The sequence below is a fragment of the Pseudophryne corroboree genome, chromosome 9 (genome assembly GCF_028390025.1).
Source record: "Pseudophryne corroboree isolate aPseCor3 chromosome 9, aPseCor3.hap2, whole genome shotgun sequence".
In the NCBI taxonomy this organism is placed as follows: domain Eukaryota; kingdom Metazoa; phylum Chordata; class Amphibia; order Anura; family Myobatrachidae; genus Pseudophryne; species Pseudophryne corroboree.
The window spans coordinates 382,385,268-382,411,592 of record NC_086452.1 but is presented as its reverse complement, the minus strand read 5'-3'; the positions used below and the strand labels follow the sequence as shown (position 1 = coordinate 382,411,592).

Here is a 26,325-nt window from a genome sequence, read left to right as displayed (position 1 = left end):
ATTTACAGTGCTCTGCTTCAGGCCTCTCCTCTGCTCAGAGATCGGGCGATCCAAGTTCAGTTGGACAACGCCACGGCGGTGGCTTACATAAATTGTCAAGGAAGGACAAAAAGCAGAGCTTGCATGAGAGAAGTGTCAAATATACTCCTCTGAGCAGAAAGAAACGCAAAAGCAATGTCCACCATCTTCATTCCAGGGGTGGACTTCCTGAGTCGGCACGATCTCCACTCGGCAGAGTGGGGTCTCCACCAACAGGTGTTTCAACAGATCGACATGTGGGGCTGCCCACAGTTAGACATGATGGCTTCTCGACTCAACAAGAAGCTTCGCTGGTATTGCTCAAGAACCAGGGACGCTCAGGCGAGGGCAATAGATGCACTGACGTCGCCAGGCCTTACTGGCTGGTCTGTTTCCTCCGATTCCTTTGCTTCCAAGGGTGCTAAAGCGAATCAGGAATCAGGGTGTCCAGGCAATTATGATTGCTCCGGATTGGGCTCGGGGGGCGTGGTACGCAGATCTTCTGGACATGTCCGTCGCAGACCCATGGCATCTGCCACCGAGAAAAGATCTTCTGCAACAAGGACTGTTCATCTACCCGGACTTACGGCGATTTCGTTTGACAGCTTGGAGGTGGAGCGGAACATCCTAGCTCACAAGGGCCTTTCCAAGAAGGTTATTGCAATCATGGTTCAGGCCCGGAAGCCTGTGACGTCAAAACACTACCATAATATCTGGAGGAGATGTCTCTTGGTGCGAAGAGCACACGTATCCTTCTGCAGATTTTCACCTGGGACGCTTCTTGTGTTTCCTCCAGGCTGGAGTGGATATGGGCCTGCGTCTGGGCTCCCTTAAGGTTCAGATTTCGGCCCTATTTTCTTCCAGAAGAAGTTGGCAGCGTTGCCAGAAGTTCAGACCTTGTAAGGGGTACTTCACATACAGCCTCCCTTTATGCCACCAACGGCACCCAGGGATTTGGATGTGGTATTCGTTTCTACAGTCCTCCTAGTTTTAACCGTTGATGACGGTGGAAGACAAGTACCTCACGTGGAAGATGGTAATGTTGCTGGCCCTGGCTTCTGCTAGGCGTGTCTCAGAATTGGGGTCCTTATCATGTAAAAGTTCATACTTGGTCTTTTATGGGGACTGGGCAGAGCTCAGGACTAGGCAGCAGTTCATGCCGAAAGTTGTCTCTGCATTCTATTTGAACCAACCTATTGTGGTCCTGTCTAGTTCTGGCGCTTTTGCTCCTCCGGAGGCATTGGATGCTGTGCGAGCCTTGAAGATCTAGGTCAAGAGGACGGCTCGGATCAGAAAGACGGATTCCTTGTTTGTGCTGTATGATGCACAGAAAAAGGGTTGCCCTGCTTCTAAGCAGTCCATTGCTCGTTGGATTAGGCTGACTATCCAACAGGCTTATGTGTCGTCAGCCTTACCTGTTCCTCAGTCTCTGAAGGCCCACTCTACAAGATCGGTGGGGACTTCCTGGGTGGCTGCCCGTGGAGTCTCTGCCTTGCAATTATGCTGAGCTGCTATCTGGTCAGGGAAGAACACCTTTGTGAAGTTCTACAAGTTTGATACCCTGGCTAAAGAGGATACCCAGTTTGGGCAGGCGGTGCTGCAGACGTCTACGCACGTTCCCGCCCGTTCTGAAGCTTTGGGACATCCCCATCATACTAAGTGATCCCCAGTCTCCCTTATGGATGCTAGAGAAAATAGGATTTTAGTATCTACCGGTAAATCCTTTTCTCGTCCATAGGGGATACTGGGCGCCTTGTCTGCAGGTTTTTCTACTACAAAAGTTTACCTGTTCAACTGTTGCTGTTTTGTTACAAGCCGTTGCTGGTCGGTTTATGTTGTGGTATGCTGGTGTGTGAGAATCTCACCACTTGTTATTGTTATGTTCCTTCTCTCAAGTATGTCCATTCTCTTTCGAGCACAGTTTTACCTAGACTGGCTGTAGGAGGGGGCATAGAGGGGAGGAGCCAGCACACCCAGTGGAAGAAATTTAAAATGCACCGGCTCTTTTGGACCCCATCTATACCCATCGTACTAAGTGATCTCCAGTATCCCTTATGGACTACGAGAAAAGGATTTACCGGTAGGTACTAAAATCCTATTTTCTAATGTACTAAACTAATACCAACACAGAAGGTCAGAAATGACTACACAGTGGGCATTGTTGGCCATTTCAACGGCTAGCAAAATCTGCGGAGTCTCTCTGCAAGGTTATACAATCAAACACAGCAGCGTGTGATCCAAATAGCCACAACTACAATAATGTTCTGCAAAAAAGACTTTAATAAAACAATATTTTTTTTTAAACAAAGCATATATAAAATGCATAGAATACAAGTGGTTTTATATAAATTGGTCATAAAAAGTAATCTATTCTTTGCATATCTACAAGTGCAACAAACCTAAATATATATTCTATCCAATCTATATTTCAGTGTATACATTGTGTTTGCAAGATATTCCAAGCACCGACAGATTATATACATACACAAATACATATATTTATATATGGGCTGATAATGCTCTCAATCTGGAAATCCCCATGAAAGTTTAGCCTGTAATTTAATTACTGGCGACAACAAAGAGGTGCCTGTGTTCCAACCGTTTTGCCAGCATCCTACGGCCACATACGTTGCAGGTTTCTCCTTCACCGCATAGAGGTGAACAGGAAATTCTTGATGTTAGGTTACCTTAAAAGTACATTGCTACTAATTTACTACAGGCTTATGGTCAATCTGAAACATAAACACCTACCTTCTACTTCTGTCATTGACACATAATGCTAAAGGAATAAATGATGAAGCTAGTACTGTGCTCTACCAGTTGTTTATCAGCAGTGGAACAGTAATGGTTATGTACAGCAGCACAATGGTAAGACCACAGTTATAGAAATAACTACATCTGTATAAAAGGTGTGTACACACGGCGAGATCCTTGTTATGCCTGATTTTGACTACAATATGTGATTTCTCTTGAACTCTCCCAGAGCCCAGATAGCACAGATTTCACTATCTGTACTTTCGATTTTGTCTATGTATGATTTTGACTAAGTGCCAATGTTGACTATACTTTATACTAGATAGTCAAGATTGACTAGCCTGCACAGTCTATCTAGCCTTGCGATACCGACCCCGCGGGAGTGCGCATCGGGATCGAATTGGTATCGCAAGCTGCCTAGAGATATGCACTAACTTTCCTTATGATTTTGACTATATAGTCAAAATCTTACAGATTTATCTCACCGTGTGTACACACCTCAAGGGGGAGATGTATCAAACCACGAAGAAAGATAAGGTACAAACCAATCAGCTCCTGTCATTTTTCAAACACAGCCTGTAAAGTGACAGTGACTGACGGTTACCTTATCTCTCTCCAAGGCTTGATACACATCCCTCTATTAAATCACTTTTGTGAACATGCTGTGCATTTTCCAATGGTGACTGAGTTCCTTGAAGGATTTGTCTTTCAAAATGTAAGTGTCTTTTAAACTAAATAAATATCCTAATTTGTAGGTTAGATACACTCTTTGGGTTTTCTTGCTGTACAATGTAAATCAGTTTTTCTTTGGATGATAACATGACGATAGGTAGAGTCAGCCTGCCACCTAAACAAAGACAGGAGAGGATTTCTTTCACAGTACATGTTAGATACACTCTTCTAAAGAGTAGACATTAGAAAATTAAACTATACAAGTAAAAACAATATAAGTAGAATGTATCTAACAAAAACAAATGATGCATATGGGGATTTTATTTAATTTTGACCGATCGCTCTAAAAATCTTGAGAATGCCATACATATAGTACGTAATATTGTACAGTGAATACAGCGGTCATGATTTGCATAGATATCTCTGTAACAGTACGTATAGTATAATTTATCATAGTGGCATAATGAGCTAAATATACAAACTGGTACATTTCTGACTTATTCCAAATCTATTGTGTAAATAATGGGTGTGGTATGTAGGGTCGACCACTATTGGTCGACAGTAAGCAGGTCGACATGGTTTCTAGGTCGACATGAGTTTTTTTCACTTTTTTGGGTGTAGTTTTCTCCATACAGCAACCAGGAACTCCAATTAGTGCACCATGTCCGCTCGCCATGCTTCAGGCAAGGTGCGCTCGGCACAGGTTACCGTTCCCAATTGTAGTCCACGTGGATAGTAAAGTATGAAAAAGTTAAAAAAAATTATTTAAAAAAGTGAAAAACTCCATGTCGACCTTTTGTCATGTCGACCTACTTACTGTCAACCAATAGTAGTCGACCTAGACAGTGTCGACCTAAGTGTGGTGAACCTAGAGACCGGACAGCGTAATTAATTACCCTGGTTCCATTGTGTACAGTGACGGCAACTGACATGGCAGATGTGGTGAAAATGTCAACACTGAACATGATGGCATGTGCAGAATGTTCAAATATCGATATGTAATATGCAGACATTCTGCAAGGGCCGGCATTGGTGGTTTAGGCTACGGGAGGGGAGGTTAGGGTTATGCTACAGGAGATAAGGTTAGGGTTAGGCTTTGGGAGGGGAGGTTAGGGTTATGCTACAGGAGATAAGGTTAGGCTACGGGAAGGGGGAGGATAGGGTTAGGCTATGGTAGCGGAGGTTATGGTTAGGCTACAGGAGATAAGGTTAGGCTACGGGAAGGGGGAGGATAGGGTTAGGCTATGGTAGGGGAGGTTATGGTTAGGCTACGGGAGCGGAGGTTAGGCTACGGGAGCGGAGGTTAGGGTTAGACTACGGGAGCGGAGGTTAGGTTTGGGTTCGGGAGGGCAGGTTAGGCATACTCACCACTGGAAGAGCTGTTGGATCTGGATCCACTGGATCATCAGATCCCAGCCAGACTTGGAAGACAACACTAAAGCCGACGTACACACCATACCAGGTGACTGCTAAACAACCAGGGTTGTTTTGTTGACATTCTAATTATGTCAACATGATGAATGTTAACGTGGTCAGTCAATATACTGCATGTCGCCATTATGACCATGTTGACACTGTGAATGTCCACAAAATATATCGCACCCTTACATGGAATTATATATCTGTGTATATCACCGTACCCAAAACTGGACACAAGCAGGGTGCACATTACATTTCACCTTTAAGAAGGGCAGACCTACTGAGCGCTGATGTTTTTCTAATCTTCCTTTTTTCCTAAATGTGAAATGCTTTTGACAGATAATACAGGTCTGTTATTTTTTTCTGGAAATGCAGAGCTTTTTTTTTTTTTTACAATGTGTTTACTCTGTTGCATTATATTACATGAGTGTTTTTCAACACTTCAGTGGTTAACTCACCCCTGGGAATACAGAAATGGCCTTAATGTCTCCTTAGAGTAGTATTTTATACATAAGGCAGACTGAGAAATATTCAAAGGAGAACAGTGCTGGTTAGAGATCAAACAATGTTTATAATGTAAGCTCCGTATACCACTGACAGCAATGAAATACATGGCAGAGTTGACCGCGTAAAAATTATGCACACCTGTGCTTTCCTTGCTGTTAGTGTGGACAGAACTTGTGGGTTGACGGAAATAAAATGTTCTCTGTGTCACACCATTTCCTTCATCTGTTTTTGTATTTGGAACTCAAAAAGAGAAGCTGCTGGTTTGATCGAACCCAGAATTTGTGGTCCTTCATCATTCTGTAGGCAAGTCAAATGGATCGCTATAGATAAATGGACTACTGCACTAATTTATCCATGGGACTTAACCCTGTGCCCAATCAAAACCTATCTGAAGCTACCGTGATGAAACTAACCGATACTATTGGATCTCGTGGATATGGTAATTCTGGGAAAGTTAATCTAAAGCAACAAAATCAATTAATAAAATTGCAGAATATGTATAGGGGATTAGAATGCCAGCAAGGGGAGAAGGGTCGAACAGTCCCTGCTAGTCGGCATGCCGACTGTCGGGATTTTGAGTGGGAGGGATGTAGGTGTTGGTATTGTGACTGGCGGTCTCCTAACCGCCGGTCATATATCTACATCCCCTTAATAGCTATTCATTATCCGATTCACTACTCTACTGGCAGGCAATGGCGGCGATTCTACACTCAAAAACTGTTGTTTCATATTTGCTCAATATATAACTATTTAAAAATACCATGACCTGCTCATGTTTATTTGCTAATTAATTTAAAAATAGATATTTTTTTTAAATATATAATTTACTGAATAAAAAAAACATGCTATGACTTATGCTGCCAGCTGTGATGCATTTACATCATGGAATTACATGGTTACAGCATCTGGAATAATGCTACACAGTGATTATATTCTATAATAATGTTCCAGCATAGAGGAGTCCACATCAGCACCATAAAGTTACATAGTGGAGGCGCATGCAGTGAACCATTTCAGGACCATGCTCCAGTTTGTTCTACATGAGGTCTTGCCAACATGCGGCCCTCCATCTGGTGTAAAACGACACATCCCTGCATGCCCTGCCACAGTTTTGCCATTAGGGAATGCTAAACCGGTGGCAGGGCATTCTGGGATGTGTAGTTCCACAACAGCTGGAGGGCCATATGTTGAAAACAACTCTTCTACATTTTAAGGAAAAGGATTATTATTGTGGTGGAAGACACTTAAGTGTTGGGACAATACAACAAATATTTAACTATAATTTCAGTACAGTATATAGAGAATTTAATTAAATGTCCCTTGGTCAGTACTGAAAAAATCCACAGTATTCCCGTTTCCTGATGCTTGCACCGATATTCCAGAACGCTCCAAATACCTGATGGACAGCAGAATTACTTAGATGACTTCTAGGAAAGCAAAGTAAATATTTGTTCCGCAGTTCTTGCATTCTAGTTAACAAACATCTCAGAATATGTTTTAGGGGCAAATCCAAAGAGTGCAAAACTTCTGTGGATCCATATCCGGTGAAAGGTAGGAAAACTGTAATGTTTTCAGAACTGACATTTATCATTCCGAATGTATCTCATGTTGGATCAGTTACATCACAGAACACACAGACAAATCCTCACTTTATATTCCTTGAGTATAACTGGTGAAAAAGAAAAGGGAAAAAATAGGTTAAAATACATTTAGAGAAATACTTCTCTATCTGTAACTTTCAGTGATTCACTGCAAAATCTTCCCACTGCCCTCTCATGTGCTATTATGTTAAGAACAGTTTGTAATCAAATAAAAGGTCATAATATTGTCTATTATAAATTAATACATGGATGCTCATACATCCTTAGAGATGTCCGACAGGTAATAGCTACAACCCCCTTGCAACTACTTCTATACAATATCCTCACATAAACTGAAGTGCTAAAAGTCATGGGATAGCAGTATGTAAAGGTTATGGTAGGTGGCGCCATCATACAGTGACGGCTACAAAATGCCCAGATCTGCATCAGTTGTAATCTGACATCTTGTGAGTCGTTTGAACATTGGATAAGCTGCTCATGGTATGAATTTTCTGTGGGTGCCCGACGTATGGGGCATTTCATTTCCAAAGTTGTGCGAACAATCAACACTCCTCCAGATAGAAATTGGATTATTTGTGACTAGTATTTCGGACCCATTATTTGTTGAGCCATGGAGAGATATATACAGTGCATCCGGAAAGTATTCAGAGGGCTTCACTTTTTCCACATTTTGTTATGCTACAGCCTTATTCCAAAATGGAATAAACTAATTTTTCCCCTCAATATTCTACACACAATGGCCCTCATTGCGAGTTGATCGCTCACTAGCTGCTTTTAGCAGCAGTGCAAATGCTAGGATGCCGCCCTCTGGGAGTGTATCTTAGCTTAACAGAAGTGCGACCAAAAGGATTGCAGAACTGCTACAAAAAAAGATTGTGCAGTTCTGAGCAGCTCGAAACTTACTCCTAGCTAGCGATCACTTCAGACTGTTTAGTTCCTGTTTTGACGTCACAACCACGCCTTGCGTTCGGCCAGCCACTCCCCCGTTACCCCAGCCACTCCTGCGTTTTTATCGGGCACGCTTGCGTTTTTACACACACTCCTCGAAAACGGTCAGTTTCCGCCCAGAAACACCCACTTCCTGTCAATCACTCACCGATCAGCAGTGCGACTGAAAAGAGTCGCTCGACCATGTGTAAAACTGCATAGTTTTGTGTGAAAGTACTTCGCGCGTGCGTACTGCGGCCCATAGGCATGCGCAGTACAGCTGATTTTTAGTCTGATCGCTACGCTGAGAACGGCAGCTAACGATCAACTCGGAATGACCCCCAATATCCCATAATAACAACGTTAAAGTTTTGAGATTTTTGCAAATTTATTAAAAATACAAAACTAAGAAATCACATATACATAAGTATTCACAGTCTTCGCCATGAAGCTCAAAATTGAGCTCAGGTGCATCCTGTTTCCACTGATCATCCTTGAGATGTTCCAAAAGCTTAATTGGAATCCACCTGTGGTAAATTCAGTTGATTGGACATGATTTGAAAAGGCACATACCTGTCTATATAAGGTCCCACACTTGACAGTGCATGTCGGAGCACAAACCAAGCATGAAGTCAAAGGAATTGTCTGTAGACCTTAGAGACAGGTTTGTCTCGATGCACAAATCTGGGGGAGGAAACAGAAAAATATCTGCTGCTTTGAAGGTCCCAATGAGCACAGTGGCCTCCATCATCTGTAAATGGAAGAAGTTCATAACCACCAGGATTCTTCCTAGAGCTGGCTGGCCATCTAAACTGAGCGATCGGGGGAGAAGGGCCCTAGTCAGTGAGGTGACCAAGAACCCGATGGTCACTCTGTCGGAGCTACAGCATTCCTTTGTGAAGAAGCTTCCAGAAGGACAACCATCTCTGCAGAATCCACCAATCAGCCCTGTATGGTAGAGTGGCCAAATGGAAGCCACTCCTTAGCAAAAAGCACATGGCAGCCCGCCTGGAGTTTGCCAAAATGCACCTGAAGGACTCTCAGACCATGAGAAACAAAATTCTCTGATCTGATGAGACAAAGATTGAACTGTTTGGTGTGAATGCCAGGCGTCATGTTTGGAGGAAACCAAGCACCGCTCATCACCAGGCCAATACCATCCCTACAGTGAAGCATGGTGGTGGCAGCATCATGCTGTGATGTTTTTCAGCAGCAGGAACTGGGAGACTAGTTAGGATAGAGGGAAAGATGAATGCAGCAATGTACAGAGACATCCTGGATGAAAACCTGCTCCAGAGCGCTCCTGACCTCAGACTGGGGCGATGGTTCATCTTTCAGCAGGACAACGACCCTAAGCACACAGCCAAGATATCAAAGGAGTGACTTGACTTCAGGACAACTCTGTGTACGTCCTTGAGTGGCCCAGCCAGAGCCCAGACTTGAATACGATTAAACATAGCTGGAGAGATCTGAAAATAGCTGTGCCCTGACGCTTCTCATCCAACCTGATGGAGCTTGAGAGGTGCTGCAAAGAGGAATGGGCGAAACTGCCCAAAGATAGGTGTGCCAAATTTGTGGCATCATATTCAAAAAGACTTGACGCTGTAATTGCTGCCAAAGGTGCATCAACAAAGTATTGAGCAAAGGCTGTGAATCCTTACATGTGATTTCTTAGTTTTTTATTTTTAATAAATTAGCAAAAATCTAAAAAAAACAACAACTTTTTTTCACGTTGCCATTATTGTGCATGGGCCCTCATTCCGAGTTGTTCGCTCGCTAGCTGCTTTTAGCAGCATTGCACACGCTAGGCCGCCGCCATCTGGAAGTGTATCTTAGCTTAGCAGAATAGCGAACGAAAGATTAGCAGAACTGCTACTAAATAATTTGCTGCAGTTTCTGAGTAGCTCCAGACCTACTCCTAGATTGCGATCACCTCAGTCCGTTTAGTTCCTGGTTTGACGTCATAAACACGCCCTGCGTTCGGCAAGCCACTCCCCCGTTTCTCCAGCCACTCCTGCGTTTTTACCTGGCACGCCTGCGTTTTTTAGCACACTCCGTGAAAACGGCCAGTTTCCGCCCAGAAACACCCACTTCCTGTCAATCACACTACGATCACTCGAGCGATGATAAAACGTCGCTCGAGCTTGTGTACTCTACAAAGTTTTGTGTGAAAGTACTTAGCGCATGCGTGCTGCGTAGCATGCGCATTTTTTGCATTTTTTTTTACTTAATCGCTGCACTGCGAAAATCGGCAGCGAGCGATCAACTCGGAATGACGACCATTGTGTGTAGAATTTTGAGGGAAAAAATAAGATTTTACTCACCGGTAAATCTATTTCTCGTAGTCCGTAGTGGATGCTGGGGACTCCGTATGGACCATGGGGAATAGACGGCTCCGCAGGAGACTGGGCACATCTAAGAAAGATTTAGGACTATCTGGTGTGCACTGGCTCCTCCCCCTATGACCCTCCTCCAAGCCTCAGTTAGGAACTGTGCCCGGAAGAGCTGACACAATAAGGAAGGATTTTTGAATCCCGGGTAAGACTCATACCAGCCACACCAATCACATAATATAACACGTGATAGGAACCCCGGTTAACAGTATGATAACAAATTGGAGCCTCTGAAGAGATGGCTCACAACAAAACCCGATTTTTGTAACAATAACTATGTACAGGTATTGCAGACAATCCGCACTTGGGATGGGCGCCCAGCATCCACTACGGACTACGAGAAATAGATTTACCGGTGAGTAAAATCTTATTTTCTCTGACGTCCTAGTGGATGCTGGGGACTCCGTAAGGACCATGGGGATTATACCAAAGCTCCCAAACGGGCGGTAGAGTGCGGATGACTCTGCAGCACCGAATGAGAGAATTCCAGGTCCTCCTCAGCCAGGGTATCAAATTTGTAGAATTTTGCAAACGTGTTTGCCCCCGACCAAGTAGCTGCTCGGCAAAGTTGTAAAGTCGAGACCCCTCGGGCAGCCGCCCAAGATGAGCCCACCTTCCGTGTGGAATGGGCTTTTACAGATTTAGGCTGCGGTAAGCCTACCGCAGAATGCGCCAGCTGAATAGTGCTACAAATCCAGCGCGCAATAGACTGCTTAGAAGCAGGAGCACCCAGCTTGGTGGGTGCATACAGGATAAACAGCGAGTCAGTCTTTCTGACTCCAGCCGTCCTGGAAATATAAATTTACGTCCAGCAACTTGGAATCCTCCAAGTCCCTAGTAGCCGCAGGCACCACAATAGGTTGGTTCAAGTGAAAAGCTGAGACCACCTTTGGGAGAAACTGAGGACGAGTCCTCAATTCTGCCCTATCCATATGGAAAATCAGATAAGGGCTTTTACAAGACAAAGCCGCCGATTCTGAAACCCGCCTGGCCGACGCCAAGGCCAACAGCATGACCACTTTCCACGTGAGATATTTTAAATCCACAGTCTTAAGTGGTTCGAACCAATGTGATTTCAGGAATGCCAAAACCACATTGAGATCCCAAGGTGCCACTGGGGGCACAAAAGGAGGCTGAATATGCAGTACTCCTTTGACAAAAGTCTGAACTTCGGGCAGAGAAGCCAGTTCTTTTTGGAAGAAAATCGACAGAGCCGAAATCTGGACCTTTATGGACCCCAATTTGAGGCCCAACGTCACCCCTGCTTGCAGGAAGTGCAGGAATCGACCCAATTGAAATTCCTCCATCGGGGCCTTCATGGCCTCACACCAAGCAACATATTTTCGCCAAATGCGGTGATAATGTCTTGCGGTGACATCCTTCCTGGCTTTGATCAGGGTAGGGATGACTTCCTCCGGAATACCCTTTTCCTTCAGGATCCGGTGTTCAACCGCCATGCCGTCAAACGCAGCCGCGGTAAGTCTTGGAACAGACAGGGTCCCTGCTGCAGCAGGTCTTGTCTGAGCGGCAGAGGCCAAGGGTCCTCTGTAAGCATCTCTTGAAGTTCCGGGTACCAAGCTCTTCTTGGCCAATCCGGAACCACGAGTATGGTTTTCACTCCTCGCCTTCTTATTATTCTCAGTACCTTGGGTATGAGAGGCAGAGGAGGAAACACATAAACCGACTGGTACACCCATGGTGTCACTAGAGCGTCCACCGCTATCGCCTGAGGGTCTCTTGACCGGGCGCAATATCTTTTCAACTTCTTGTTGAGGCGGGACGCCATCATGTCTACCTGTGGTTTTTCCCACCGGTTGACCAGCATTTGGAAGACTTCTGGATGAAGTCCCCATTCTCCCGGGTGGAGGTCGTGCCTGCTGAAGAAGTCTGCTTCCCAGTTGTCCACTCCCGGAATGAACACTGCCGTCAGTGCTAACACATGATTCTCTGCCCATCTGAGAATCCTTGTGGCTTCTGCCATCGCCATCCTGCTTCTCGTGCCGCCCTGTCTGTTTACATGGGCGACCGCCGTGATGTTGTCTGACTGGATCAGTACCGGCTGGTTTTGAAGCAGGGGTCTTGCCTGGCTTAGGGCATTGTAAATGGCCCTTAGCTCCAGGATATTTATGTGAAGAGAAATCTCCCAATTTGACCACAGTCCTTGGAAATTTCTTCCCTTTGTGACTGCCCCCCAGCCCCGAAGGCTGGCATCCGTGGTCACCAGGACCCAGTCCTGTATTCCGAATCTGCGGCCCTCTAGTAGATGAGCCCTCTGCAGCCACCACAGCAGCGACACCCTGGTTCTGGCCGATAGGGTTATCCGCTGTTGCATCTGGAGATGGGACCCGGACCATTTGTCCAACAGGTCCCACTGGAACGTCCTTGCGTGGAACCTTCCGAATGGAATTGCTTCGTACGAAGCTACCATTTTTCCCAGGACTCGTGTGCATTGATGTACCGACACTTTTCCTGGTTTTAGAATGTCTCTGACCAGAGATGACAATTCCTCGGCTTTTTCCAGTGGAAGAAACACTCTTTTCTGGTCTGTGTCCAGAATCATTCCCAGGAACAGAAGACGTGTCGTCGGGACCAGCTGTGACTTTGGAATGTTTAGAATCCAGCCGTGCTGTTGTAGCACTTCCTGAGAAAGTGCCACCCCCACTATCAACTGTTCTTTGGACCTCGCCTTTATCAGGAGATCGTCCAAGTACGGGATAATTAAAACTCCCTTCTTGCGAAGGAGTATCATCATTTCGGCCATTACCTTGGTAAAGACCCTCGGTGCCGTGGATAACCCGAACGGCAGCGTCTGGAACTGATAGTGACAGTCCTGTACCACAAATCTGAGGTACTCCTGGTGCGAAGGGTAAATGGGGACATGCAGGTACGCATCCTTGATGTCCAGGGATACCATGTAATCCCCCTCCTCCAGGCTCGCAATAACCGCCCTGAGCGATTCCATCTTGAACTTGAACCTTTTGATATAAGTGTTCAAGGTTTTTAAATTTAAGATGGGTCTCACCGAACCGTCCGGTTTCGGTACCACAAACATTGTGGAGTAGTAACCCTTTCCTTGCTGAAGGAGGGGTACCTTGACGATCACTTTCTGTGAATACAGTTTTTGAATAGCTACCAACACTGCCTCCCTGGCAGAGGGAGTTGCCGGCAAGGCAGATTTTAGGAAACGGCGGGGAGGAGACGTCTCGAATTCCAGCCTGTACCCCTGAGATACTACTTGAAGGACCCAGGGATCCACTTGTGAGAGAGCCCACTGTGTGCTGAAAAACCTGAGACGTGCCCCCACCGTTCCCGATTCCGCCTGAGCAGCCCCAGCGTCATGCTGTGGACTTACCGGACGCAGGGGAGGACTTCTGCTCCTGGGAACTAGCTGTGTGTTGCAGCTTTTTCCCCCTATCTCTGCCCCTTGGCAGAAAGGATGAGCCTCTAGCCCGCTTATTTTTCTGGGGCCGAAAGGACTGTACCTGATAATACGGTGCTTTCTTTTGCTGTGGGGTAGCCTGTGGCAAAAAGGTCGATTTCCCAGCAGTAGCTGTGGAAACGAGGTCTGAAAGACCTTCCCCAAAAAGTTCCGCCCCTTTATAGGGTAAAACTTCCATGTGCCGCTTGGAGTCGGCATCACCTGACCATTGCCTAGTCCATAGCCCCCGTCTGGCGGCAATGGACATAGGACTTATTTTTGATGCCAGCCGGCAAATATCCCTCTGTGCATCACGCATGTATAAGACCGCTTCTTTTATATAGTCAATCGTTAGCAAAATATTGTCCCTATCCATGGTATCAATGTTTTCCGACAGGGAGTCTGACCACGCAGCACTGCACATCCAAGCTGATGCAATAGCGGGTCTCAATATAATGCCAGTGTGTGTGTATATAGCTTTTAGGGTACTTTCCAGCTTTCTATCAGCAGGTTCTTTTAGGGCGGCCGTATCCGGAGACCGTAGTGCCACCTTCTTTGATAAGCGTGTCAATGCTTTATCTACCCTAGGGGTTGTTTCCCAGCGTGACCTATCCTCTGGCGGGAAAGGGTACGCAGCCATTAACCGTTTAGAAATGATCAATTTCTTATCTGGGGAAGTCCACGCTTCCTCACACACCTCATTTAATTCGTCAGATGCAGGAAAAACTACTGGTAGTTTTTTCTCACCAAACATAATACCCTTTTTTGTGGTACCTGGGGTATCATCAGAAATGTGTAAACATTTTTCATAGCCTCAATCATATAACGGGTGGATCTATTGGAGGGTACACTCGTCTCATCATCGTCGACACTGGAGTCGGTATCCGTGTCAACATCGGTATCTGTCATCTGAGGTAGCGGGCGTTTTATAGCCCCTGATGACCTTTGAGACGCTTGGACAGGCACAAGCTGAGTAGCCGGCTGTCCTATGTCGTCAAACCTTTTATGTAAGGAGCTGACACTGTCACGTAATTCCTTCCATAAGTCCATCCACACTGGTGTCGACCCCGCAGGGGGTGACATCACATTCACAGGCATTTGCTCCGCCTCCACATCATTATCCTCATCATACATGTCGACACAGCAGTACCGACACACAGCAGACACACACGGAATGCTCTTACAGAGGACAGGACCCCACAAAGCCCTTTGGGGAGACAGAGGGAGAGTATGCCAGCACACACCAGGGCGCTATATAACACAGGGATATCACTATACAGAGTGTTTTCCCCTATAGCTGCCTATAATATACATATACTGCGCCTAAATTTGTGCCCCCCCTCTCTTTTTTACCCTTTCTGTAGTGCAGGACTGCAGGGGAGAGCCAGGGAGCTTCCTTCCAGCGAAGCTGTGAGGGAATAATGGCGCCAGTGTGCTGAGGGAGTTGGCTCCGCCCCTTTTTCGGCGGGCTTTCTCTCGCTATTTTATCGTTTCTGGCAGGGGTTAATATACACCTATATAGCCTCTGGGGCTATATATGGTGTTAGTTTTGCCAGCCAAGGTGTTATTATTGCTGCTCAGGGCGCCCCCCCCCAGCGCCCTGCACCCATCAGTGACCGCAGTGTGTGGTGTGCATGAGGAGCAATGGCGGACAGCTGCAGTGCTGTGCGCTACCTTGGAGAAGACAGAAGTCTTCAGCCGCCGATTTTCCGGACCACCTTCTTGTTTCTGGCTCTGTAAGGGGGACGGCGGCGCGGCTCCGGGAACGGACGACGAGGTCGGGTCCTGTGTTCGATCCCTCTGGAGCTAATGGTGTCCAGTAGCCTAAGAAGCCCAAGCTACCACCACTTAGGTAGGTTCGCTTCTTCTCCCCTTAGTCCCTCGTTGCAGTGAGCCTGTTGCCAGCAGGACTCACTGAAAATAAAAAACCTAAACTATACTGTCTTCTAGGAGCTCAGGAGAGCCCCTAGTGTGCATCCAGCTCAGCCGGGCACAGAAATCTAACTGAGGCTTGGAGGAGGGTCATAGGGGGAGGAGCCAGTGCACACCAGATAGTCCTAAATCTTTCTTAGATGTGCCCAGTCTCCTGCGGAGCCGTCTATTCCCCATGGTCCTTACGGAGTCCCCAGCATCCACTAGGACGTCAGAGAAATTAATTTATTCCATTTAGGAATAAAGCTGTAACATAACAAAATGTGGAAAAAGTGAAGCGCTGTGAATACTTTCTGGATGCACTGTGTAAGTGACGAGCCTTATAATGTGGCTTAGAGAGTAACAAGTAATTTATTTAAAGTCATAGTGTATGTATTATTCTAGACTTCTCTAAACACTATTTAAAGTCCAAAGGTAACTGTAGAAAATATATTTTCTTTCCTTTACTAAACTGTGTTAGAAAACAGATAGGATTTTATGTGTGGACTTTGTTATTTGAGCTGTAACTAAAAACATTTACGTGGACACTATTAAAACTCTTAATTTAGAAAGGTTTCAGCGTAGCTATGGTGAAAATAGGATTTTAATTACCTACCGGTAAATCCTTTTCTTGTAGTCCGTAGAGGATGCAGGGGTCCATATTAGTACCATAGGGTATAGACGGGTCCACCAGGAGCCATTGGCACTTTAAGAGTTTAACAGTGTGGGCTGGCTCCTCCCTCTATGCCCCCCCTACCAGACCCAGTCTAGAAACTGTGCCCGAGGAGATGACATACTTTGAGAGAAGGAATTACACAGATAGTGGCGAGATTCATACCAGCTCACACAAACAAGGCAAACCCGGCAACCAAGCCAGAAAACTCAACAACAGCTGAATAACATTACTGAACCAAGTAATAACTCCGTACTTAACTAAGAACAAAGCAGTACTGACCAAATAACCACAGCAGAAAAACGAAGCGCTGGGCTGGCGCCCAGCATCCTCTACGGACTACGAGAAAAGGATTTACCGGTAGGTAATTAAAATCCTATTTTCTCTTACGTCCTAGAGGATGCTGGGGTCCATATTAGTACCATGGGGATGTACCAAAGCTTCCACAACGGGAGGGAGAGCGCGGAGGCTCCTGCAGAACTGCTTGACCAAACTTGAGGGCCTCAGAAGCCGAAGTATCGAACTTGTAAAGCTTAGCGAACGTGTTCGACCCAGACCAAGTACACGCTCGGCAAAGCTGTAAAGCCGAGACACCCCGGGCAGCCGCCCAGGAAGAACCCACCTTACGAGTAGTGTGGGCCTTAACAGATTTCGGACACAGCAATCCTGCCATAGAATAAGCATGCTGGATAGTGAACCTGATCCAGCGAGAAATCGTCTGCTTAGAAGCAGAACACCAAATTTTCTTGGGATCATACGGGACAAACAGAGTCTGAATTTCTGTGATGAGCAGTCCTCTTCACATACAGTAGATCTTCAAAGCCCTCACAACATCCAAGGCCTTCGAAGCAATTGATGAGTCAGTAGCACCACAATAGGTTGGTTGATATGAAAAGCCGACACAACCTTTGGAAGGAACTGTTGACACGGCCTGAGTTCTGCCCTATCTTCATGGAAGACCAAATAGGGACTTTTACAGGACAAAGCCCCCAATTCCGACACACGTTGTGCAGAAGCCAAGGCCAACAAAGTGACAGCCTTCCACGTGAGAAACTTGACCTCAGCCTCCTGTAAAGGATCAAACCAATCCGATTGCAGGAAATGCCACACCACGTCAGGGTCCCAGGGAGCCGTCGGCGCCACAAAGGGAGGTTGGATGTGCAGAGCCCCTTTCAAAAAGGTCTAAACCTCAGGAAGGGCAGCCAATTGTTTCTGGAAGAAAATGTATAACGACGAAATGTGGACCTTTAGTGACCCCAATCTCAGGCCCATATCCACACCTGCTTGCAGGAATAGGAGAAACCGTCCAACTTGAAACTCCACCGCAGGAGACTTCTTGGATTCACACCAAGACACATTTTTTCCAAATTCGATGGTAATGTTTAGACGTTACTCCCTTCCTAGCCTGCATCAAGGTAGGAATAACTGCGCTCGGAATACCCTTCCGAGCTAAGATCTGGCGCTCAACCGCCATGCCGTCAAACGTAGCCGTGGTATGTCTTGATAAGCGAAAGGCCCCTGTTGTAGAATATCCTCCCAAAGAGGTAGAGGCCGTGGATCTTCCAGTAGTAGATCCAGCAGATCCGCGTACCAAGCCCTCCTTGGCCAGCCCGGAGCAATGAGGATTGCCTGAACCCTTGTTCTTTTTACAAGCTGTAGACTCTTGGAATGAGAGGAAGTGGAGGGAACACATACACTGACTGGAACACCCACGGTGTCACCAGTGCGTCCTCCGCCACTGCTTGTGGGTCTCTCGACCTGGAACAGTACCTCTGCAGCTTCTTGTTTGAGGCGGGATGCCATCATGTCTATGTGAGGTACACCCCACCAACTGGTTACCTCCTCGAACACCTCTGGGTGGAGGCCCAACTCTCCTGGATGGAGATCGTGTCTGCTGAGGAAGTCCGCTTCCCAGTTGTCTACTCCTGGAATGAAGATTGCTGACATCGCCACTGCGTGCCTTTCCACCCAGAGGAGGATTCTTGCCACCTCTGACATTGCAGCTCTGCTCTTCGTTCCGCCTTGTCAGTTTATGTAGGCCACCGTGGTCACGTTGTCCGACTGCACCTGAACAGCCTGACCCTGTAGAAGGTGTGCTGCTTGAAGAAGACCGTGGTACAGGGCTCTTAGCTCCAGGATGTTAATAGGAAGAAGGGATTCCTGACTTGACCACCTTGCTTGGAAGGTTTCCCCTCGAGTGACTGCTCCCCAACCTCTGAGACTTGCATCCGTAGTTAGAAGGATCCAGTCCTGAACCCCGAATCTGCGGCCCTCCAGAAGGTGCGGCAGTTGTAGCCACCAGAGGAGTGAAATCCTTGCTTTCGACGACAGACGTATCCTCTGATGCATGTGTAGGTGAGATCCCGACCACTGGTCCAGGAGATCCAGCTGAAAGGACCGAGCATGAAACCTTCCGTACTGCAGAGCCTCGTAGGAGGGAACCATCTTCCCCAAAAGGCGGGTGCACTGATGAACCGATACCCGGTCAGTCTTTAAGACATCCCGGACCATTGACTGTTTCAACAACGCTGTCTCCACTGGGAGAAACACCCTCTGCATCTCCGTGTCGAGGATCATCCCAGGAAAGACAGCCTCCTTGTCGGCTCCAGATGATATTTAGGGAGGTTCAGGATCCAACCGTGCTCCCTGAGCAGATGCGTCATGAGAGCAATGGACCGTAACAACTTCTCCCTGGATGATGCCTTGATCAGCAGGTCGTCCAGATATGGAATTATGTTCACCCCCTGCTTGCGGAGAACCATCATCTCCGCCATCACCTTGGTGAAGATCCTTGGTGCTGTGGAGAGACCGAATGGAAGTGATTGAAACTGATAGTGATCGTCTAACAGTGCAAACCTGAGATAAGCCTGATGCGGCGACCAAATGGGAATGTGGAGGTACGCATCCTTGATGTCCAGGGACACCAGAAACTCCCCCTCCTCCAGACCTGAGATTACCACCCTCAAAGATTCCATTTTGAATTTGAACTCCCTTAGATAAGGGTTTAACGATTTCAAGTTTAAAATTGGCCTGCCCGAACCATCCGGCTTCGGTACCAGAAAAAGGTTCGAATAGTAACCCTTGTTTTGTTGATGAGGCGGAACTGGAACAATGACTTCCGACAGTTCCAATTTTCGGACAGTTTCCTGTAGAATAGCTCTGTCTGTCAGCAAAGCTGGCAAGTCTGATTTGAAGAATCGATGAGGTGGAAGAGTTTGAAACTCCAGCCTGTATCCCCGGGACACAATATCCTGCACCCAGGGATCCAGGCCGGACGACACCCAGATGTGGCTGAAATACCGGAGTCTTGCTCCCACCTGACTGACCTAGCTGTGCGGTCCATCGTCATGCTGAGGATTTTGAGGCACCAGAAGCAGACCTCTGGTCCTGGAAACCTGCAAGTGCAGGTTTTTTGGATTTAGCCCTACCTCCCCTAAAGAAGGTGTTAGAGGGCTTGTTCTTTCTAGTCCTAGCGGGCCGAAAGGACTGTGACGTATTGGGAGGTTTCTTCGTAGCCGGTGCAACTGAGGGAAGAAAAGGAGACTTACCCGCGGTTGCCGTGGAAATCAACGCATCCAGCGCCTCCCCAAAGAGAGCCTGACCTGTGTAGGGTAGGTTCTCCACACCTCTCCTGGATTCCGCGTCCGCAGACCATTGTAGCAGCCAGAGACCCCTGAGAGCTGAGACGGACATGGAGGAGATCCCTGCAGCCATGGAACCCAGGTCCTTCATGGATTCTACCATAAATCCCGCAGAATCCTGTATGTTACGTAAAAACAATTCAACGTCACCCTTATCCATCGTAGCCAAGTTTTCCAGTAGTGTGCCTGACCACTTTGCTATAGTTTTAGAAATCCATGCACAGGCAATAGTAGGCCGCAGTATCGCCCCTGAAGCCGTGTATATGGACTTGAGCATAGTGTCAACCTTGCGATCTGCCGGTTCTTTCAATGCGGTAGATCCTGGGACAGGTAAGACCACCTTCTTTGACAGTCTGGAGACAGATGCGTCAACTATAGGCGGGGTTTCCCATTTTTTCCTATCTTCCTCAGGGAAGGGAAAAGCAACCAGAACCCTTTTTGGGATCTGGAATTTTTTTCTCCGGGTTTTCCCAGGATTTTTCAAAAATAGCATTTAATTCTTTAGATGCAGGGAAGGTTAGCGAGGCTTTCTTAGTATCAGTGAAGTAAGCCTCCTCAACCTGCTCAGGAGTTGCGTCAGTAATATTCAACACATCTCTCATGGCCTCAATCATCAACTGCACCCCCTTAGCAAGTGATGCCGCCCCCCTCAACACATCCCCATCACCGTCTGCGGTGTCAGAATCGTTATCCGTGTCATCCTGCGTAATTTTGGCAAGAGCACGTTTATGAGGGTGTACCGCAGAGGGGCCCGAGGGAACAGAACCGGACAATTCTGCCATAGTGGACTGTAAAGCCTGAGTAACATTCTCAGTCTGTGCAACCCTCTCAGAAATCTGAGAAATAACCCTCTTAAGAGAGGCTAACCACTCCGGTTCCCTAGCCGGGATATGCGCTACAACAGTGCAATGCTGATTACATGGAATGGGATCTTCCTGAGAAGATATATCCTCTGCAGCTTATGATTCAGAGTGTCATAAACACAGGGTAATGGCAGACAGAGATTCCACCCCCCCAAGAATGGCAGAGAGACACAGATATTGGAGCCAACCAACACACAGCGCTTCTGAGGAACAGGGGAATCCCCACCTCATGCTGACTGTGCTCCTTAATAGGTAGACACAGTATACACACTGCCTCCCCCCTCTTCTACAACCCCCTGGTACCGTACAGATAGCTGGAGTTGATGTAGAGGGACAGCGCTGAAGACTGCATGCAGAGAAAATGGCGCTGCACGCTGCTGGGTCCACTCTGAGGAGAAGCTCCGCCCCTGAAGATGGCGCGTCTTCCTGCTCTTCACAAGGTTTATATTGGCCTGAGGTATATGCTGGCTGAGATCCAGGGACCCCGACAGGCTTGCTGACCAGTGCAGGGTGTAGGCGCTGGCTCAGGGCGCCCCTCACAGCGCCGCACAGTGTGCCTCTGAGCTCTGGAGCGCGGTTAACACCGCGCTCCCTACCCTGTTGCCGCCATCTTCACACTGGCTCCCCGCTTGTCAGGGGGGCCGGTGACTAACTCGCCACAATCTTCTGGCTCTGTAAGGGGGTGGCGGCATGCTGCTGGGGTGAGTGATCCCCTGTGGCGGTGATCGTTCTATCACCTCAGGAGCTCAGTGTCCTGTCAGCATAGTAAGTGGCTCAGACCCCGCAGGGCGGACACTACTCCCCCCCTTAGTCACACAAAGCAGGGAGGCTGTTTACAGCAGCATCCCTGTGCCTAAACTCTATTAAAAATAATACAACTAAAAGAACTCCTATGGAGCTCCCCTAGCTGTGACCGGCTCCTCCGGGCACATTTTCTAAACTAGGTCTGGTAGGAGGGGCATAGAGGAAGGAGCCAGCCCACACTGTTAAAGTCTTAAAGTGCCAATGACTCCTGGTGGACCCGTCTATACCCCATGGTACTAATATGGACCCCAGCATCCTCTAGGACGTAAGAGAAATAATGTTATTCACTTTGCGGTCGATCCTATGAGCCACGATGATTTCGCAAGTGCGAATCATTGCGGTAGCAGCGCATTTTACGGCAGCCCGAATTTTGCACAAAAGTGCTCGGTGCCCCATAGGGCTATGAGGACTTTGGTGTGAATTCAGCCCGTGAAGGGTGCCATTGCTGAAGTTAAAATGCCGCGGCAACGGCTCACTTCACCCTTCGCGCATAATAGGATCAACCGCTTAGACTGACATTCATTTTATCCATTCTAACTGGTGTATGGTTCTATTAATATACATGTATAGTTACCTCATGTTATGTTATGCTTTATAGTTTTGTTGGAGCCTCTGCTGGTTTTTGGACACCAAATGCTGTAATAAACACATTGACCACCACGATGATGAATACAAGTCCTGTAGCAGCATTGTTAAGGTTGTCCAGTTTGGCGTGTTTGGCAGGATTGTTAAGATCATACTTTACTGCAATAAAAACAGACAACAGTTATGCTCTCTGGTGCCTCATAAACATGAACAGTGATGATAATAAATATTGTTTTATTTACATCGATACATATAAAATATTCTTAGGGGTATATGCAATTGCGGTCGAATTGCCGCAAATGTCAAAAAACGGGGCATTTTCAACAAAAAAACCTGTCGAATTGGATTCGACAATGTAATACAGTACTTTTCGACAAAAAATCTGCTGTTTCAGATTCGACTTTTTGTAATTCGACATTTGTCAAATTCGACATGTCTGCAATGGTAAAAATGCGGCTTTTCAACAAAAGTATATTCAATTGAAGAATGTCGATTCGACGGGATCCGGTCTGAAGGTCGACACTGTCTAGGTCGACAATGTTTAGGTCGACCACTATAGATCGACAGTCACTAAGTCGACATGGATGGAAGGTCGACAGGGTTTCTAGGTCGACATGTGCTAGGTCGACAGGTCTAAAGGTCGACATGAGTTTTTAAAAAAAAATCTTTTTTTGAATCTTTTCGTACTTAACAATCCACGTGGACTACGATTGGAACGGTAATCTGTGCCGAGCGAAGCGGTAGCGGAGCGAAGGCACCATGCCCGAAGCATGGCGAGCGAACGCGGTGCACTAATTAGGGATCCCGGTCACTCTACGAAGAAAACGACACCAAAAAAAAATTAAACCTCATGTCGACCTTTAGACCTGTCGACCTAGAAACCCTGTCGACCTTCCAATCCATGTCGACCTAGTGACTGTCGACCTATAGTGGTCGACCTAAACATTGTCGACCTAGGTACTGTCGATTTGATGAACCACACCCGATTCGACAACAGTGCTTTTCGACAGTCATTTCGTCAATTTCATTCCGCCTCATTTTGCGGTCGTGATCTAATAAAACATTTTTAAAACATGTATTTTTTTGGTGCTTTTTTGATTGCTAATAGCATATCTATTTATATTAGAAGGGATTATCTACTTGGTTTGTCTATTTATGACCCACAAGTATTATTTAATAGATTTTTTTTTAAAGAATATATTTTTTTTTTACTGACTAAAATAATATGGAGAGATTCAGTGCATGTTTTTCGGTGGGAATGGGTTAAAATTTCCCCCCAAAAAATGCGTGGTGTCCCCCCTCCTAAGCATGAGCAGCCTCGGGCTCTTTCAGCCGGTCCTGGTTGTAAAAATACGAGGAAAAAAATGACAGGGGATTCCCCGTATTTTAACAACTGGCACCGGGCTCTGCATCCGGTCCTGGTGCCAAAAATACGGGGGACAAAACACGTAGGGGTCCCCCGTATTTTTACTGTGTGTGTGTACTGTTTTTATTTGGATATTTTTTTTGTAGTAGAACTACAGGTACCAGCGGGCCCGTTTCCCCCCCGCATGCTGGTACTTGTGGTTCTCCAAGTACCAGCTTGCGGGGAGGCTTGCAGGGACTTGTAGTTCTGCTACAAAAAACAATATTCTTTTTTTTGACACAAGGCTATCAGCCCCCCATCCGCTGCCCTTGGATGAAGGGGACAGCCTCGGGCTTCACCCCTGGCCCTTGGGTGGCTGGAGGGGGGGGACCCCTTGATTTAAGGGGTCCCCACTCCTCCAGGGTACCCCGGCCAGGGGTGACTAGTGAGTGATTTAATGCCATGGCCGCAGGGACCTATATAAAAGTGTCCCCCGGCTGTGGCATTATCTCTCTGACTAGTGGAGCCCGGTGCTAGTGTTAAAAATACGGGGGACCCCTACGTCTTTTGTCCCCCGTATTTTTGGCACCAGGACCGGACGCAGAGCCCGGTGCTGGTTGTTAAAATACAGGGAATCCCCTGTAATTTCCCCCCCCCATATTTTTACAACCAGGACCGGCTCAAAGAGCCCGAGGCTGGTTATGCTTAGGAGGGAGGACACCCACGCAATTTTTTTCAGAGTTTTTTTGAACACTTTTGTGCCGTCCATGAAGTCGAATCCAGGACGCACACTATTCGTTAATTGGTCCGTTTTTCGACAGCGGGACTGTCGAATCCGTTTTTTATTGAATATGTCGAATTTGGGTCCCGGCGGCCGGGATTCGACTGTCGAATTGTGTCGAATCCAAAAACGGTTGAATTCCAGCCGGAATTCGACCACAATTGCATATACCCCTGAAGAGGAAATCACACTAAAACATGCCTTATTTATATAATAATGCATAGAAAGGATGTTACAGTTGTGGATCAAATATATTAGGTGATCATATCAAGTGTGTACATTCAGTCAAACATAAAATGGGATTTTGGAACTGGGCACTTTAAAAAATTTAGAAGTGTGAGGCCCCTATCCCTCTAACACCCATCAGCCCCTCAGGTAGAAAAATGTAGACAAAGAGGAGATGGAAATAGGAGTAGGAGAACAATGAACAAACAAGAACCCAAACAATCAAACTATATACACACCAAGTCAGGTGACACAGTGCGAGGGAGGGCGGCCAGTGTCCCCTGTGGAATCCGAGAAAAGGATTTACCGGTGAGTACCAAAATCCCATTTTCTCTGTCATCCACTAGGGGACACTGGCATAGGATTACACTGGGGACGTCCCAAAGTTTTCCCCCTGGGCGGGAGCACTCTGGGGCACCTGTAACACGAAATGGCCAAGGCTGGATGCGGAAGTCGCAAACATGTCAAATTTGTAGAATTTGATGAAAGTATTAATAGAAGACCAAGTGGCCGCGCGGCACAGCTGTTGTGTCGAAGCACCCCGACGTGCCGCCCATGATGTTCCCACCGACCGAGCAGAGTGAGCGGAGAGTGAAACTGAAGACGGTGGTTGTCTGTCGTTGCTGATATATGCTTGACGTATTGCCAGTCAAATCCATCTGGCTAAAGTCTGCTTGGAGGCTGGCCAGCCCCTGCGAAATGGAGACATAAAGGACAAATAACATCTCAGATTTCCGTATAGATGCAGTTCTGGAGATGTAAATCTTTAACGCCTTGACTACATCCAGCGTTGAAGTCTGTCCCAAATCATCCTTGAAGGGACCACAATAGGATGATTTATATGGAACGCTGAAACTACTTTCGGAAGAAAGGAAACCCGAGTTCTAAGCTCCGCCCTGTCTTCGTGAAAAATCAAGTAAGGAGGTTTACATGATAAGGCCCTCAATTCAGATACCCGACGTGCGGAAACCAATGCCAATAGGAGAGCTGTCCTCCATGAGAGGTATTATAAATCCACATCCTCCAATGGTTCAAACAGAGGATTGTAAAAAAAACTCCGCACCATATCAAGATCCAACGGAGGCTTTGGAGCAATAAATGGAGGTTGTAGTCTGAGAGCCCCCTGAAGAAACGTTTGTACTTCAGGTACAGTATGAGAGCCAATCTTCGATGAAAGAAAATTGAGAGAGCTGAAACCTGAACCTTCAGAGAGCCCAGATGGAGGCCCGCGTCTAGTCCTTCTTGTAAAAATAAGGAGAGTCTGGCAAGCCTGAAAGACCTGCAAGGCATGCGTTGTCTTTCACACCAAGACATATATGACAGCCAGATACGATAATAATGGGCCGAAGTCACAGGTTTCCTTACCCGAAGAATAGTGGGAGTGACTGCTTCTGGGATCCCTCTACCTCTTAATATGTCGGTCTCAACAGCCACCCCGTTAAATGCAATTGTGCCAGCTTGGGGTGTACAAATGGACCTTGTTGGATGAGATCTGGCCGAAGAAGTAGTGTCCATGGATCGTCCACCAGAAGCGTTCGCAGGTCTGCAAACCAACGTCTCCGAGGCCAATTTGGTGTGACCAGAATAGTGGGAGTGACTGACTCCCTTTTTAGCCTTTTTAGTATTCGAGGTAACAGACGAAGAGGTGGGAAAATGTAGCCGAGACTGTAATTCCAAGGAATTGCAAGTGCATCCACCGCCTCCGCTGCCGGATCCCTTGTTCGAGACACATATCTTGGTAATTGGTGATTGTGTCGTGATGCCATCAAATCTATCTGAGGGCAACCC

General features: G+C 46.9%; 1 protein-coding gene across 1 annotated transcript in view; it reads right to left on the bottom strand.

Annotated features, from left to right (window-relative positions):
- Positions 1-2,280: 2,280 nt before the first annotated feature.
- Positions 2,281-26,325, bottom strand: part of NINJ1 (ninjurin 1) — a 126,386-nt gene continuing 102,341 nt past the window's right edge. Inside the window, exons 3-4 of the mRNA XM_063940796.1 lie at positions 22,176-22,345; positions 2,281-7,039 (exon numbers count right to left, since the gene is read on the bottom strand). Of these exons, the coding sequence (XP_063796866.1) occupies positions 22,194-22,345 (152 nt within the window). The 3' untranslated portion in view covers positions 2,281-7,039; positions 22,176-22,193. The remainder of the gene's footprint in view (positions 7,040-22,175; positions 22,346-26,325) is intronic.